General features: G+C 40.8%; 1 protein-coding gene across 1 annotated transcript; it reads right to left on the bottom strand.

Moving 5' to 3' along the window:
* Window positions 1-1,645: 1,645 nt before the first annotated feature.
* id3 (inhibitor of DNA binding 3) lies at window positions 1,646-12,071 on the bottom strand. The gene is made up of 3 exons (XM_062962325.1): window positions 11,498-12,071; window positions 8,752-8,818; window positions 1,646-3,544 (listed from the first exon to the last, which is right to left on the bottom strand). Exons 1-2 carry the CDS (start codon window positions 11,852-11,854, stop codon window positions 8,762-8,764), a joined length of 414 nt encoding a protein of 137 aa, XP_062818395.1. The 5' UTR covers window positions 11,855-12,071; the 3' UTR covers window positions 1,646-3,544; window positions 8,752-8,761.
* Between the last annotated feature and the right edge of the window lie 319 nt (window positions 12,072-12,390).

Raw genomic sequence — 12,390 nt, 5'->3', positions numbered from 1 at the left:
AGTGATCGATAAGGCCACAGAGGCATTGCTTTCATGCGCTTATGCCTCTGTTCTTTCCTCTCCCTTGCCTTGCACATCCCTGCCTGGTCCGGCTTGTGACATCTGTATTTCCCAACGCAACACAGCTGGGCGGGTGTAGGTGGCTCAGTTCATCCTGGCTCTTCTCTGCTCGTTTCTGGGAATATGGATTAGATTAATCGTAGGCAGGCGATGCATAAGCCTTCCTCTACCGCTGCCGCTCTGAGGTAGATCAATACATTGATGATTGCAAAAGGGAGAGCCAGTTGCACAACGTGGCTTGCAACATTAGAGAGACATCCCAATAGCTGAACAAGTGTCCTCAGAACAATTTGAAATCGGAGTGAGGAACGTCAGGGTCCGGCTGCGACATTCTGGAAGCTCAAGCTCTGGCCACAACTTTTCTCCATCGTTTCATCATCCATTGGGCAAAAAAGGCCGGGCTGTGGCACAGCTGCAGTAAATCACTACTGACCGAGAGGTCATGGGATCGAAGCCCGGATCGGATTGAGTTCCAGACCGCTAATAGCCTAGCTCGCTGCCCGCCTGAGCAGCTCAAAAAAACAGTTGCGTCTGTTGAGTAGAAAATGTAGGTACCGCTTTATGCAGGGAGGCTAATTTAAATCATTTACGACACCATAAAAACGGCCAACAGTTTGCAGAAAGGAATGAGGAAGTACTCCATCAAGGACTCAGCATCACAGGTGGACAATGAAGCAGCAGCTCCCCCTATGGCCGGAATCGGAAGCTGGACTTCTCACAAGGTCGTGCCTTTCCCAAGATCATAAGATCTCCAAAAAGTGATGGAGATTTCCATTTCCCACAAGCCATGGGCTCATACCTGGTGTGTCCCAAAATATACTGTATATACTTGAGTATAAGCTTAGTTTTTCAGCCCTTTTTTTAACACTGAAAAAGCCCCGCTCGGCTTATACTCGGGTGAGGGTCCTGGCTGGCTTATATTTGGGTCAGCTTATACTCGAGAATATATGGTACCTTTATTATTTTTCTCTATTATTATTGGTATTATTAAATTTATTATTTTTCTCTATTATTATTGGTATTATTATTTATTATTTTTGTTATTGTTCCTACTATTCCATTTATTTTATTCTATTATTATTATTATTATTATTACATTTATTATTTCACTCTGATATTATATTTATTATTTTTTCTATTATTATTGGTATTATTACATTTATTATTTTTCTCTATTATTGTTCCTACTATTCCATTTATTTTACTCTATTATTATTATTATTATTACATTTATTATTTCACTCTGATATTATTATTATATTTATTATTTTACTCTATTTATTATTATTAGTAGTAGTAGTAGTATTATTTTACTCTATTATTATTAAAAGGATACACAAGCATATTTACATTGAAGAAGGTAATAATGATTTAACCAGAATCTTATCTTAAATTTGACGTTTATGTATATATTCAAAAAATTAAACCTACTTAATGTAGTTTTATTGGTATCTATTTTTATTCCTGAAATTTACCACTCTCGGCTTATACTTGAGTCAATGTTTTCCCAAGTTTTTGGGGTAAAATTAGGTGCCTCGGCTTATACGGTATTTACGGTACATTGGCAAGAGAAGAAGAAAAGAACTCAAATTTAAAATTTATTACGTAACAAACTTTTATAAAAAGTTTTTTTTTTACAAAGTAGGTACAACATAAGGGTGCAGAAATCCACCTTCCTGCAAAATCAAAAAGGTAGGCGCTTGTGATCTCTCTATTGTAGAGTTCAAGAACTAAAGAGAGAGAAAACACCAGGCCAAGAGGGTTCGGTTTTCCACATTCTTCTTCAGTGTCCCGTTTCTCCTTCCCAGAAACCAAGGCTAAAAAGACTATAATCCAAAATATACACAAAAGCTATCTGCAGGAGTTCTGCCTTGCATTTTCTTGTCTCGAAAAGGCGGCTTTGCAAATGGGTTTTTCTGCGAAGGTTTGGAAGCTTGCAACCACTGACATGGTTGCCTGCCATAGAGGTGGGCGAAACGTCAGGAGAGAATGCTTCTGGAACATGGAGATATAGTCCTCACAACCTCTGAGGATGCCTGCCATAGATGTGGGCGAAACGTCAGGAGAGAATGCTTCTGGAACATGGAGATATATTCCTCACAACCTCTGAGGATGCCTGCCATAGATGTGGGAGAAACGTCAGGAGAGAATACTTTTGGAACATGGAGATATATTCCTCACAACCTCTGAGGATGCCTTGCCATAGATGTGGGCGAAACGTCAGGAGAGAATGCTTCTGGAACATGGAGATATAGTCTTCACAACCTCTGAGGATGCCTGCCATAGATGTGGGCGAAACGTCAGGAGAGAATGCTTCTGGAACATGGAGATATATTCCTCACAACCTCTGAGGATGCCTGCCATAGATGTGGGAGAAACGTCAGGAGAGAATGCTTCTGGGACATGGAGATATATTCCTCACAACCTCTGAGGATGCCTTGCCATAGATGTGGGCGAAACGTCAGGAGAGAATGCTTCTGGAACATGGAGATATATTCCTCACAACCTCTGAGGATGCCTGCCATAGATGTGGGAGAAACGTCAGGAGAGAATACTTCGGGAACATGGAGATATATTCCTCACAACCTCTGAGGATGCCTGCCATAGATGTGGGAGAAACGTCAGGAGAGAATACTTCTGGAACATGGAGATATAGTCTTCACAACCTCTGAGGATGCCTGCCATAGATGTGGGCGAAACGTCAGGAGAGAATACTTCGGGAACATGGAGGTATATTCCTCACAACCTCTGAGGATGCCTGCCCTAGATGTGGGCGAAACGTCAGGAGAGAATACTTCTGGAACATGGAGATATATTCCTCACAACCTCTGAGGATGCCTGCCATAGATGTGGGCGAAACGTCAGGAGAGAATACTTCTGGAACATGGAGATATAGTCTTCACAACCTCTGAGGATGCCTGCCATAGATGTGGGAGAAACGTCAGGAGAGAATACTTCTGGAACATGGAGATATAGTCTTCACAACCTCTGAGAATGCCTGCCATGGATGTGGGCGAAACGTCAGGAGAGAATGCTTCTGGAACATGGCCAGACAGCCTGGAAAACATACAACAACCCCAACCACGTACAGTTCGTGGAGATGTCCAACCAGAAAACCATGTGCAGACTCTTGACATTGTTCCTTCCATCCTGCCGGGGATGATGGGTTTCCTCTTGTGTTAATGCAGCGATCTGATCTGATGATTCATTTGGATTGTGGGAAGAGGAGAATTTTTTTCTTTTCTTTACCCAGCAGAGTTTCTGATATTTGTATACACTGAGGGGAAAATAAGAGCGGATATTAGGAAACTTGAGCGTCCTGAAGGCATCTGAAATGGCTAATACGTTCTGCAGACGAGTCTTATCGGGAAGGCAACGGCAGAAGAAGAGGCGAAAACGTCGGTTGTGGGATCCCTTCTCCACCAGCCAAGGTCTCTTTTTCCTTGATGATCTTCATCCGAGAGCCAGGATCCACACCTGCAGCCTGGGAGGAGGAGGAGGGAGAAGAAAGGCACGTCAGTCTAACCACCGAGCAGAGGCAGGGCGGCAGACTTCCTGGCGCCAGAGAGGAAACTTCTATTTACCTCCAGCTGATAAGGAATCAGGAGCCAACACTCACGCCAGAGGTTTGCTAATTGGCACCAGAAGAAAGAAAGAAACACCGAGAAAGAGAGGCAAGAAAAGGAGCCGAGGGAGAGGAGCCCTTCCTTCCCTTTCTCACTCCCTGCAGATGGAGTTAAATCACGGGATTTATTTTATTTTATCTTCTGAAATTATTTTTAATAATTACTAGCTTGGGAACTGGGTTATTTGAGAAAGGCATTGTTTGTCTGTGCTCCACATTAAGTCTACCGTGTTTCCCCAAAAATAAGACAGTGTCTTAGATTAATTTTTGCTCCCAAAGATGCTCTAGGTCTTATTTTCAGGGGGTGTCTTATTTTTACAGGGAGAAGAATTCACATTTATTGATGAACAAAAAAAATGTACATTTATTGTATCCTGTACAGTAGTTGTCATCACAAACTAGCATAACCAGACAAACTGTGAACCCTATCAAGAATTTCTTGTTACAGTAGAGTCTCATTTATCCAACATAAACGGGCCAGCAGAATGTTGGATAAGCGAATATGTTGGATAATAAGGAGGCATTAAGGAGAAGCCTATTAAACATCAAATTAGGTTATGATTTTACAAATTAAGCACCAAAACATCATGTTAGACAACAAATTTGGCAGAAAAAGTAGTTCTATTCACAGTAATGCTATGTAGTAATTACTGTATTTATGAATTTAGCACCAAAATATCATGATATATTGAAAACATTGACTACAAAAATGCGTTGGATAATCCAGAATGTTGGATAAGCGAGTGTTGGATAAGTGAGACTCTACTGTACTACCATTATTTCCATGTACATTTACCAAACCTGCATGCTCTGGTGTTTTGTTCGGTGGACATGCTTCCAAACAAAAACTTTGCTGCACCACCTGCACTGGTTTCTGCCAGTCTTGGAAGTTATTATTATTATTATTATTATTATTATTATTATTATTACAGTAGAGTCTCACTTATCCAACATAAACGGGCCGGCAGAATGTTGGATAAGCGAATATGTTGGATAATAAGGAGGCATTAAGGAAAAGCCTATTGCACATCAAATTAGGTTATGATTTTACAAATTGAGCACCAAAACATCATGTTAGATAACAAATTTGGCAGAAAAAGTAGTTCAATACGCAGTAATGCTATGGAATAATTACTGTATTTACGAATTTAGCACCAAAATATCACGATGTATTGAAAACATTGACTCCAAAAATGCGTTGGATAATCCAGAACGTTGGATAAGTGAGACTCTACTGTATTATTATTATTAGATCCAATGTCAGCTGGGTTCAGTGGGTGTGGGTGAACTACAACTGCCCTATGCAAGTCCCATCATCCATGACCCATCCTCCTCCAAACAGTGCCAGGATGTAGAGGGGGTCCTGGGGGGTCTTGTGTGCCAAGCTTGGTCAAAAATCCAAAAGAGAGGCAGGCCAAAAAGAAGGGGAGAAAGAGGAACCCTTCCCTTTGTAACTCCCTACAGATGCAGTTAAATGACGGGAATGCGTTTTATTTTTGTGCAAAGGGGGGGGGGGGGGAGTCATGTGGAGCCTTCCCGGCTGAAGTGGGGAGGGGGGGGGAGGGGGGGGGGGCAAAGTGCCTCTTGATTCACTGATATCAACAGGGCTGTTTCCGCAGCTGCACAGACTTCAAGCTATTAAAAGCACGGCACTGCACAGATAATGACTCCATTTACAGGCAAAAGAAAAGCAAGAGGCAAAAGGACCCCGAATCTGCCCTTCGGAGGGAATCCTCATGGGTTGCTTATAGGATAGACATGGGGAGACTTCGTCCCTCCCTCCAGGTGTTTTGGACTCCAACTCCCACCATTCCTAACAACCTATCTATGAAAGTCCAGTGAATGTTATCAAATGCCTTCTCTGCATCCAAGAACATCATCGCTCCTTGCTGGTCTTCATGCTTCTATAGATATTCTATAGCATCCTATACTATATATTCCAGACCTGGGCCAACTTCGTCCCTCCCTCCAAGTGTTTTGGACTCCAACTCCCACCACTCCTAACAACCTATCCATAATAGTCCAGTAAGTGTTATCAAATGCCTTCTCTAGATCCAAGAACATCATCGCTCCTTGCTGGTCTTCATGCTTCTATAGATATTCTATAGCATCCTATACTATATATTCCAGACCTGGGCCAACTTCGTCCCTCCCTCCAAGTGTTTTGGACTCCAACTCCCACCACTCCTAACAACCTATCCATAATAGTCCAGTAAGTGTTATCAAATGCCTTCTCTAGATCCAAGAACATCATCGCTCCTTGCTGGTCTTCATGCTTCTATAGATATTCTATAGCATCCTATACTATATATTCCAGACCTGGGCCAACTTCGTCCCTCCCTCCAAGTGTTTTGGACTCCAACTCCCACCACTCCTAACAACCTATCCATAATAGTCCAGTAAGTGTTATCAAATGCCTTCTCTAGATCCAAGAACATCATCGCTCCTTGCTGGTCTTCATGCTTCTATAGATATTCTATAGCATCCTATACTATATATTCCAGACCTGGGCCAACTTCGTCCCTCCCTCCAAGTGTTTTGGACTCCAACTCCCACCACTCCTAACAACCTATCCATAATAGTCCAGTAAGTGTTATCAAATGCCTTCTCTAGATCCAAGAACATCATCGCTCCTTGCTGGTCTTCATGCTTCTATAGATATTCTATAGCATCCTATACTATATATTCCAGACCTGGGCCAACTTCGTCCCTCCCTCCAAGTGTTTTGGACTCCAACTCCCACCACTCCTAACAACCTATCCATAATAGTCCAGTAAGTGTTATCAAATGCCTTCTCTAGATCCAAGAACATCATCGCTCCTTGCTGGTCTTCATGCTTCTATAGATATTCTATAGCATCCTATACTATATATTCCAGACCTGGGCCAACTTCGTCCCTCCCTCCAAGTGTTTTGGACTCCAACTCCCACCACTCCTAACAACCTATCCATAATAGTCCAGTAAGTGTTATCAAATGCCTTCTCTAGATCCAAGAACATCATCGCTCCTTGCTGGTCTTCATGCTTCTATAGATATTCTATAGCATCCTATACTATATATTCCAGACCTGGGCCAACTTCGTCCCTCCCTCCAAGTGTTTTGGACTCCAACTCCCACCACTCCTAACAACCTATCCATAATAGTCCAGTAAGTGTTATCAAATGCCTTCTCTAGATCCAAGAACATCATCGCTCCTTGCTGGTCTTCATGCTTCTATAGATATTCTATAGCATCCTATACTATATATTCCAGACCTGGGCCAACTTCGTCCCTCCCTCCAAGTGTTTTGGACTCCAACTCCCACCACTCCTAACAACCTATCCATAATAGTCCAGTAAGTGTTATCAAATGCCTTCTCTAGATCCAAGAACATCATCGCTCCTTGCTGGTCTTCATGCTTCTATAGATATTCTATAGCATCCTATACTATATATTCCAGACCTGGGCCAACTTCATCCCTCCCTCCAAGTGTTTTGGACTCCAACTCCCACCACTCCTAACAACCTATCCATAATAGTCCAGTAAGTGTTATCAAATGCCTTCTCTAGATCCAAGAACATCATCGCTCCTTGCTGGTCTTCATGCTTCTATAGATATTCTATAGCATCCTATACTATATATTCCAGACCTGGGCCAACTTCGTCCCTCCCTCCAAGTGTTTTGGACTCCAACTCCCACCACTCCTAACAACCTATCCATAATAGTCCAGTAAGTGTTATCAAATGCCTTCTCTAGATCCAAGAACATCATCGCTCCTTGCTGGTCTTCATGCTTCTATAGATATTCTATAGCATCCTATACTATATATTCCAGACCTGGGCCAACTTCGTCCCTCCCTCCAAGTGTTTTGGACTCCAACTCCCACCACTCCTAACAACCTATCCATAATAGTCCAGTAAGTGTTATCAAATGCCTTCTCTAGATCCAAGAACATCATCGCTCCTTGCTGGTCTTCATGCCCCTATAGATATCCTATAGCATTCTATACCATATATTCCAGGCCTGGGCCAACTTCAGCCCTCTCTCCAGGTTTTTTGGATTCCAGCTCCCACCATTCCTAACATCCTGCCTATAAAAGTCCAATGAATGTTATCAAATGCCTGATGCTCAACGTTCTTCCTCATGTTCCTAAGAAGAAGTTCTTCCTCATATTCAGTGGAATCTCCTTCCCTGTCATTTGAACCCACGGCTCGTGGGTTCAAGTTTCCTAGTTGTTTCCTAGTTGTCCTAGTTTCAAGGTTAGCAAGAAACAATCTTACTTCCTCTTCCTTAGGAGATCCTTTCACATCTTGAGACATGGCTCTCACGTCTCCTTCTCTCAACCTTCTCTTCTGCAGGCCAAACAGACCCAGTTCTTTAAGACGTTCCTCAGAGGGATCATTCATGGTCTCCAGACCTTTGAGTCACCCTCTTCCTCTGGACACCTTCCAGTCTGTCAATCTCTCTTTGGAACTGTGTTGCCCAGAACTGGACATGGTGTGATTCCAGATGAAGAGGTCTGACCAAAGTAGAATCCATGACTTCCCTCAATCTGGACACTAGACTCCTTTGGATGCAGCCCAAAATCACACTGTTGGCTCATGTTCAGCTTGTTCTCCATGAAGACTCCGGGGTGTATGGCCATGTTCCAGGAGCATTCTCTCCTAATATTTTCACCCGCATCAATCAGGAGAGAATGCTTCTAGAACATGGCCATACAGTCCAGAAAACTCACAACAACCTGGTGATTCTGGCCATGAAGGCCTTCAACAACACTTTCCTTTTGTTAGTATTGGCCAACCTGCTTTCTAATCTGTTGACTCCTTTTGAATCCTGACCCTGTCCTCTCCCTCCCCACATGGTCCCATCTCCAGACTTGATCAGGAGGACCTTCAACCTTCTCAACCTTCATCCAAGTCATTAATAAGGACGTTGGACAGGACCGGGCCCAGGACAGAACCCTCTTGAGGTCCCTCCACTAGAAGAAGAACCACTGGGGAGAAGAAGCACCCGTTGGGTTTGGTCCTTGGGAGGATTTCGGCAGAACAGCGGAAGAAATAGACCCTGAGACCTCCCATCGGCCGTACCTGTCCAAGGCTAGTGGCAGGGAGTCCTCTCGTCCGTTGAGCAGAGTTCGGAGGCAAGTTCTGCCGCCTGCGGAAAGAATGAATAAGAATAATGTTATTTCTTATCAGCCTCTCCTCATGACTCCAGTTGGGTTACAACATGGCCAGAACACAGACTCAAACCACAGAACAGTTTCAAAACACTCTGGAAAGCACACACATGAAGGCGGATTTCCATAAAATACACCTTAACACATAGCAAAGACTAATCAGACACAGAATGGGAGTTTAAAAGACAGAGGACTGGGTTGTAAACTGATTTATATACATATATATTATACACACACACAATATATATATATATATATATATATACACACACACACACACACATATATAAATATATATATAATACAATAATAAATAATAACTCTAATAATAATATATGAGTCTGAGATATACATATATAAATTTAATAAGAGTAATATTAAAATAATAAATATATTAAAATAATAATACAATAATAAATCTAATAATATGAGTCTGAGATGTACATATATAAATTTAATAAGAATAATATTAAATTAATAAATATATTAAAATAATAATACAATAATAAATCTAATAATAATATGAGTCTGAGATATACATATATAAATTTAATAATAGTAATTATTAAAATAATAAATATAATCTTAAAATAAAATAATAATAAATCTAATAATAATATAGGAGTCTCCTCTGTCAGATAATCTGGGATTATATCCTGTGATATAAAGACTGTGTAGAACAGGCATGGGCCAGTTTGGGCCCTCCAAGAGTTATTATATTTATTTCTATATTTATTACTATATTTATATTTATTATTACGATATTTATTATTATACTTATTATAATATTATTGTTGTATTTATTATTACATTTATTTATACCCCACTTTATCTCCCCCATAGGGCACTCAAAGTGGCTATCATATATATACACACACACACACACACACACACATATATATATATGAAAGCCGCTTTGAGTGCCTTATGGGGGAGATAAAGTGGGGTATAAATAAATATTATAATAAATATTTATATATATGCCTAGTAGGATTTCAGGAATGGTGGGAGTTAGAGTACAAACCCAAAAGTCACAGTAACATCTGGGGGTAATAATTGGGCAATAATAAAATATTATTATATTTATTATATTTATTATCACAATATTTATCACTATAGTTATTATTGTATTTATTATTATATATTAGCATTATATTATTATATTTATTATTATATTTATTATTATATTTATAATCACAATATTTATTACTATAGTTATTATATTTATTATTATATATTAGCATTATATTATTATATTTATTATCACAATATTACTATCGTTATTATATTATTATATATTATTATAGTTTTTATAATATTTATTATTATATTATTGTATTTATTTATTCCCTGCTTTATCTCCCCCATAGGGCACTCAATGTGGCTATCTATTTATTATTATTATTATTATTATTATTATTATTATAGTTATAATATTTATTTATTCCCCGCTTTATCTCCCCCATAGGGCACTCAATGTGGCTATCTATTTATTATTATTATTATTATTATTATTGTTATAATATTTATTTATTCCCTGCTTATCTCCCCATAGGGCACTCAATGTGGCTATCTATTTATTATTATTATTATTATTATTATTGTTATAATATTTATTTATTCCCTGCTTATCTCCCCATAGGGCACTCAATGTGGCTATCTATTTATTATTATTATTATTATTATTATTGTTATAATATTTATTTATTCCCTGCTTATCTCCCCATAGGGCACTCAATGTGGCTATCTATCTATTTATTATTATTATTTATTATAGTTATAATATTTATTTATTCCCTGCTTTATCTCCCCCATAGGGCACTCAATGTGGCTATCTATTTATTATTATTATTATTATTATTATTATAGTTATAATATTTATTTATTCCCTGCTTTATCTCCCCCATAGGGCACTCAATGTGGCTATCTATTTATTATTATTATTATTATTATTATTTATAGTTATAATATTTATTTATTCCCTGCTTTATCTCCCCATAGGGCACTCAATGTGGCTATCTATTTATTATTATTATTATTATATTATTATTATTATTATATTATTGTATTTATTTATTCCCTGCTTTATCTCCCCATAGGGCACTCAATGTGGCTATCTATTTATTATTATTATTATTATTATTATTATTATTGTTATAATATTTATTTATTCCCTGCTTTATCTCCCCATAGGGCACTCAATGTGGCTATCTATTTATTATTATTATTATTATTATCATTGTTATAATATTTATTTATTCCATGCTTTATCTCCCCCATAGGGCACTCAATGTGGCTATCTATTTATTATTATTATTATTATTATTATTATTATTATTATATTATTGTATTTATTTATTCCCTGCTTTATCTCCCCATAGGGCACTCAATGTGGCTATCTATTTATTATTATTATTATATTATTATTATTATTATTATTATTATTATTATTATTATTATATTATTGTATTTATTTATTCCCTGCTTATCTCCCCATAGGGCACTCAATGTGGCTGTCTACTGGTAGGCTGTCAGGACTGGTGAGAATTCGAGTCCAAACCCAAAAGCTGCGATAACACCTGGGGGTAATACTGGGGCGATAGTAAACTATGATCCCATGTATTTCTGGGTCCCGACTGGGCTGCTGCAGTGCTTACTGGTTGGTTCTGGTGGTGTCCCCGGGCGCTGCTCCGGCCCTCGCTCTTGTTCTTGTGGTTGTGCTTCTGGCTGCGCGTGGCCTGTTCCTCGAGCACGAGCTGGAGGTCGAAGATGTAGTCGATGACGCGCTGGAGGATCTCGACCTGGCTGGGCTGGCTGCCCTGCGGGATGCCCGGCACCAGCGCGGCCAGGCGCGAGTAGCAGCCCCGCATGTCGTCCAGCAGGCCCGGCGCCGCCGCCTCCTCCGGGCCCGGGCCGGGGCTCTTCCCGCGGGACAGGCCCAGGCTCCCCTCCGACAGGCAGCACGCCGCCTCCACGCAGCCCCGCACCGAACGCACCGGGCTCATGGCTTTCATGGCAGAAGCAGGAGAAGCAGAAGAACCACCGCCGGGCCGCTTGCCAAGCTCAACAGCCCAAGGATCAAGGAGGCGCGAGGCCGGCTCTGCTCCGTCTCTGCCGTCGCGCCGCCTTCCAGGACTTATATACGCTCGTGGCCACGCCCCTTTATGCAAATAAGGCACCCCCCCAACAAGCTTCCCAGTCACGCCGCCTTCCAGGACTTATATACGCTCGTGGCCACGCCCCTTTATGCAAATAAGGCACCCCCCCCAACAAGCTTCCCAGTCACGCCGCCTTCCAGGACTTATATACAGCCAGGCAGGCACCCAACGCTCGTGGCCACGCCCCTTTATGCAAATAAGGCACCCCCCCCAACAAGCTTCCCAGTCACGCCGCCTTCCAGGACTTATATACAGCCAGGCAGGCACCCAACGCTCGTGGCCACGCCCCTTTATGCAAATAAGGCACCCCCCCCAACAAGCTTCCCAGTCACGCCGCCTTCCAGGACTTATATACAGCCAGGCAGGCACCCAACGCTCTTGGCCACGCCCCT

Source organism: Anolis carolinensis, unplaced genomic scaffold (assembly GCF_035594765.1).
Source record: "Anolis carolinensis isolate JA03-04 unplaced genomic scaffold, rAnoCar3.1.pri scaffold_10, whole genome shotgun sequence".
NCBI lineage: Eukaryota > Metazoa > Chordata > Lepidosauria > Squamata > Dactyloidae > Anolis > Anolis carolinensis.
The sequence above is the reverse complement of the archived record's forward strand: the minus strand, read 5'-3'. Positions and strand labels throughout refer to the sequence as shown.

Coding starts and splice junctions, on each gene's coding strand:
- id3 (XM_062962325.1), bottom strand. CDS start 11,854: ATGAAAGCCATGAGCCCGGTGCGTTCGGTGCGGGGCTGCGTGGAGGCG. Junction 8,819..11,497: donor GACACCACCAGAACCAACCA/GTAAGCACTGCA, acceptor TTCTTTCCGCAG/GCGGCAGAACTTGCCTCCGA.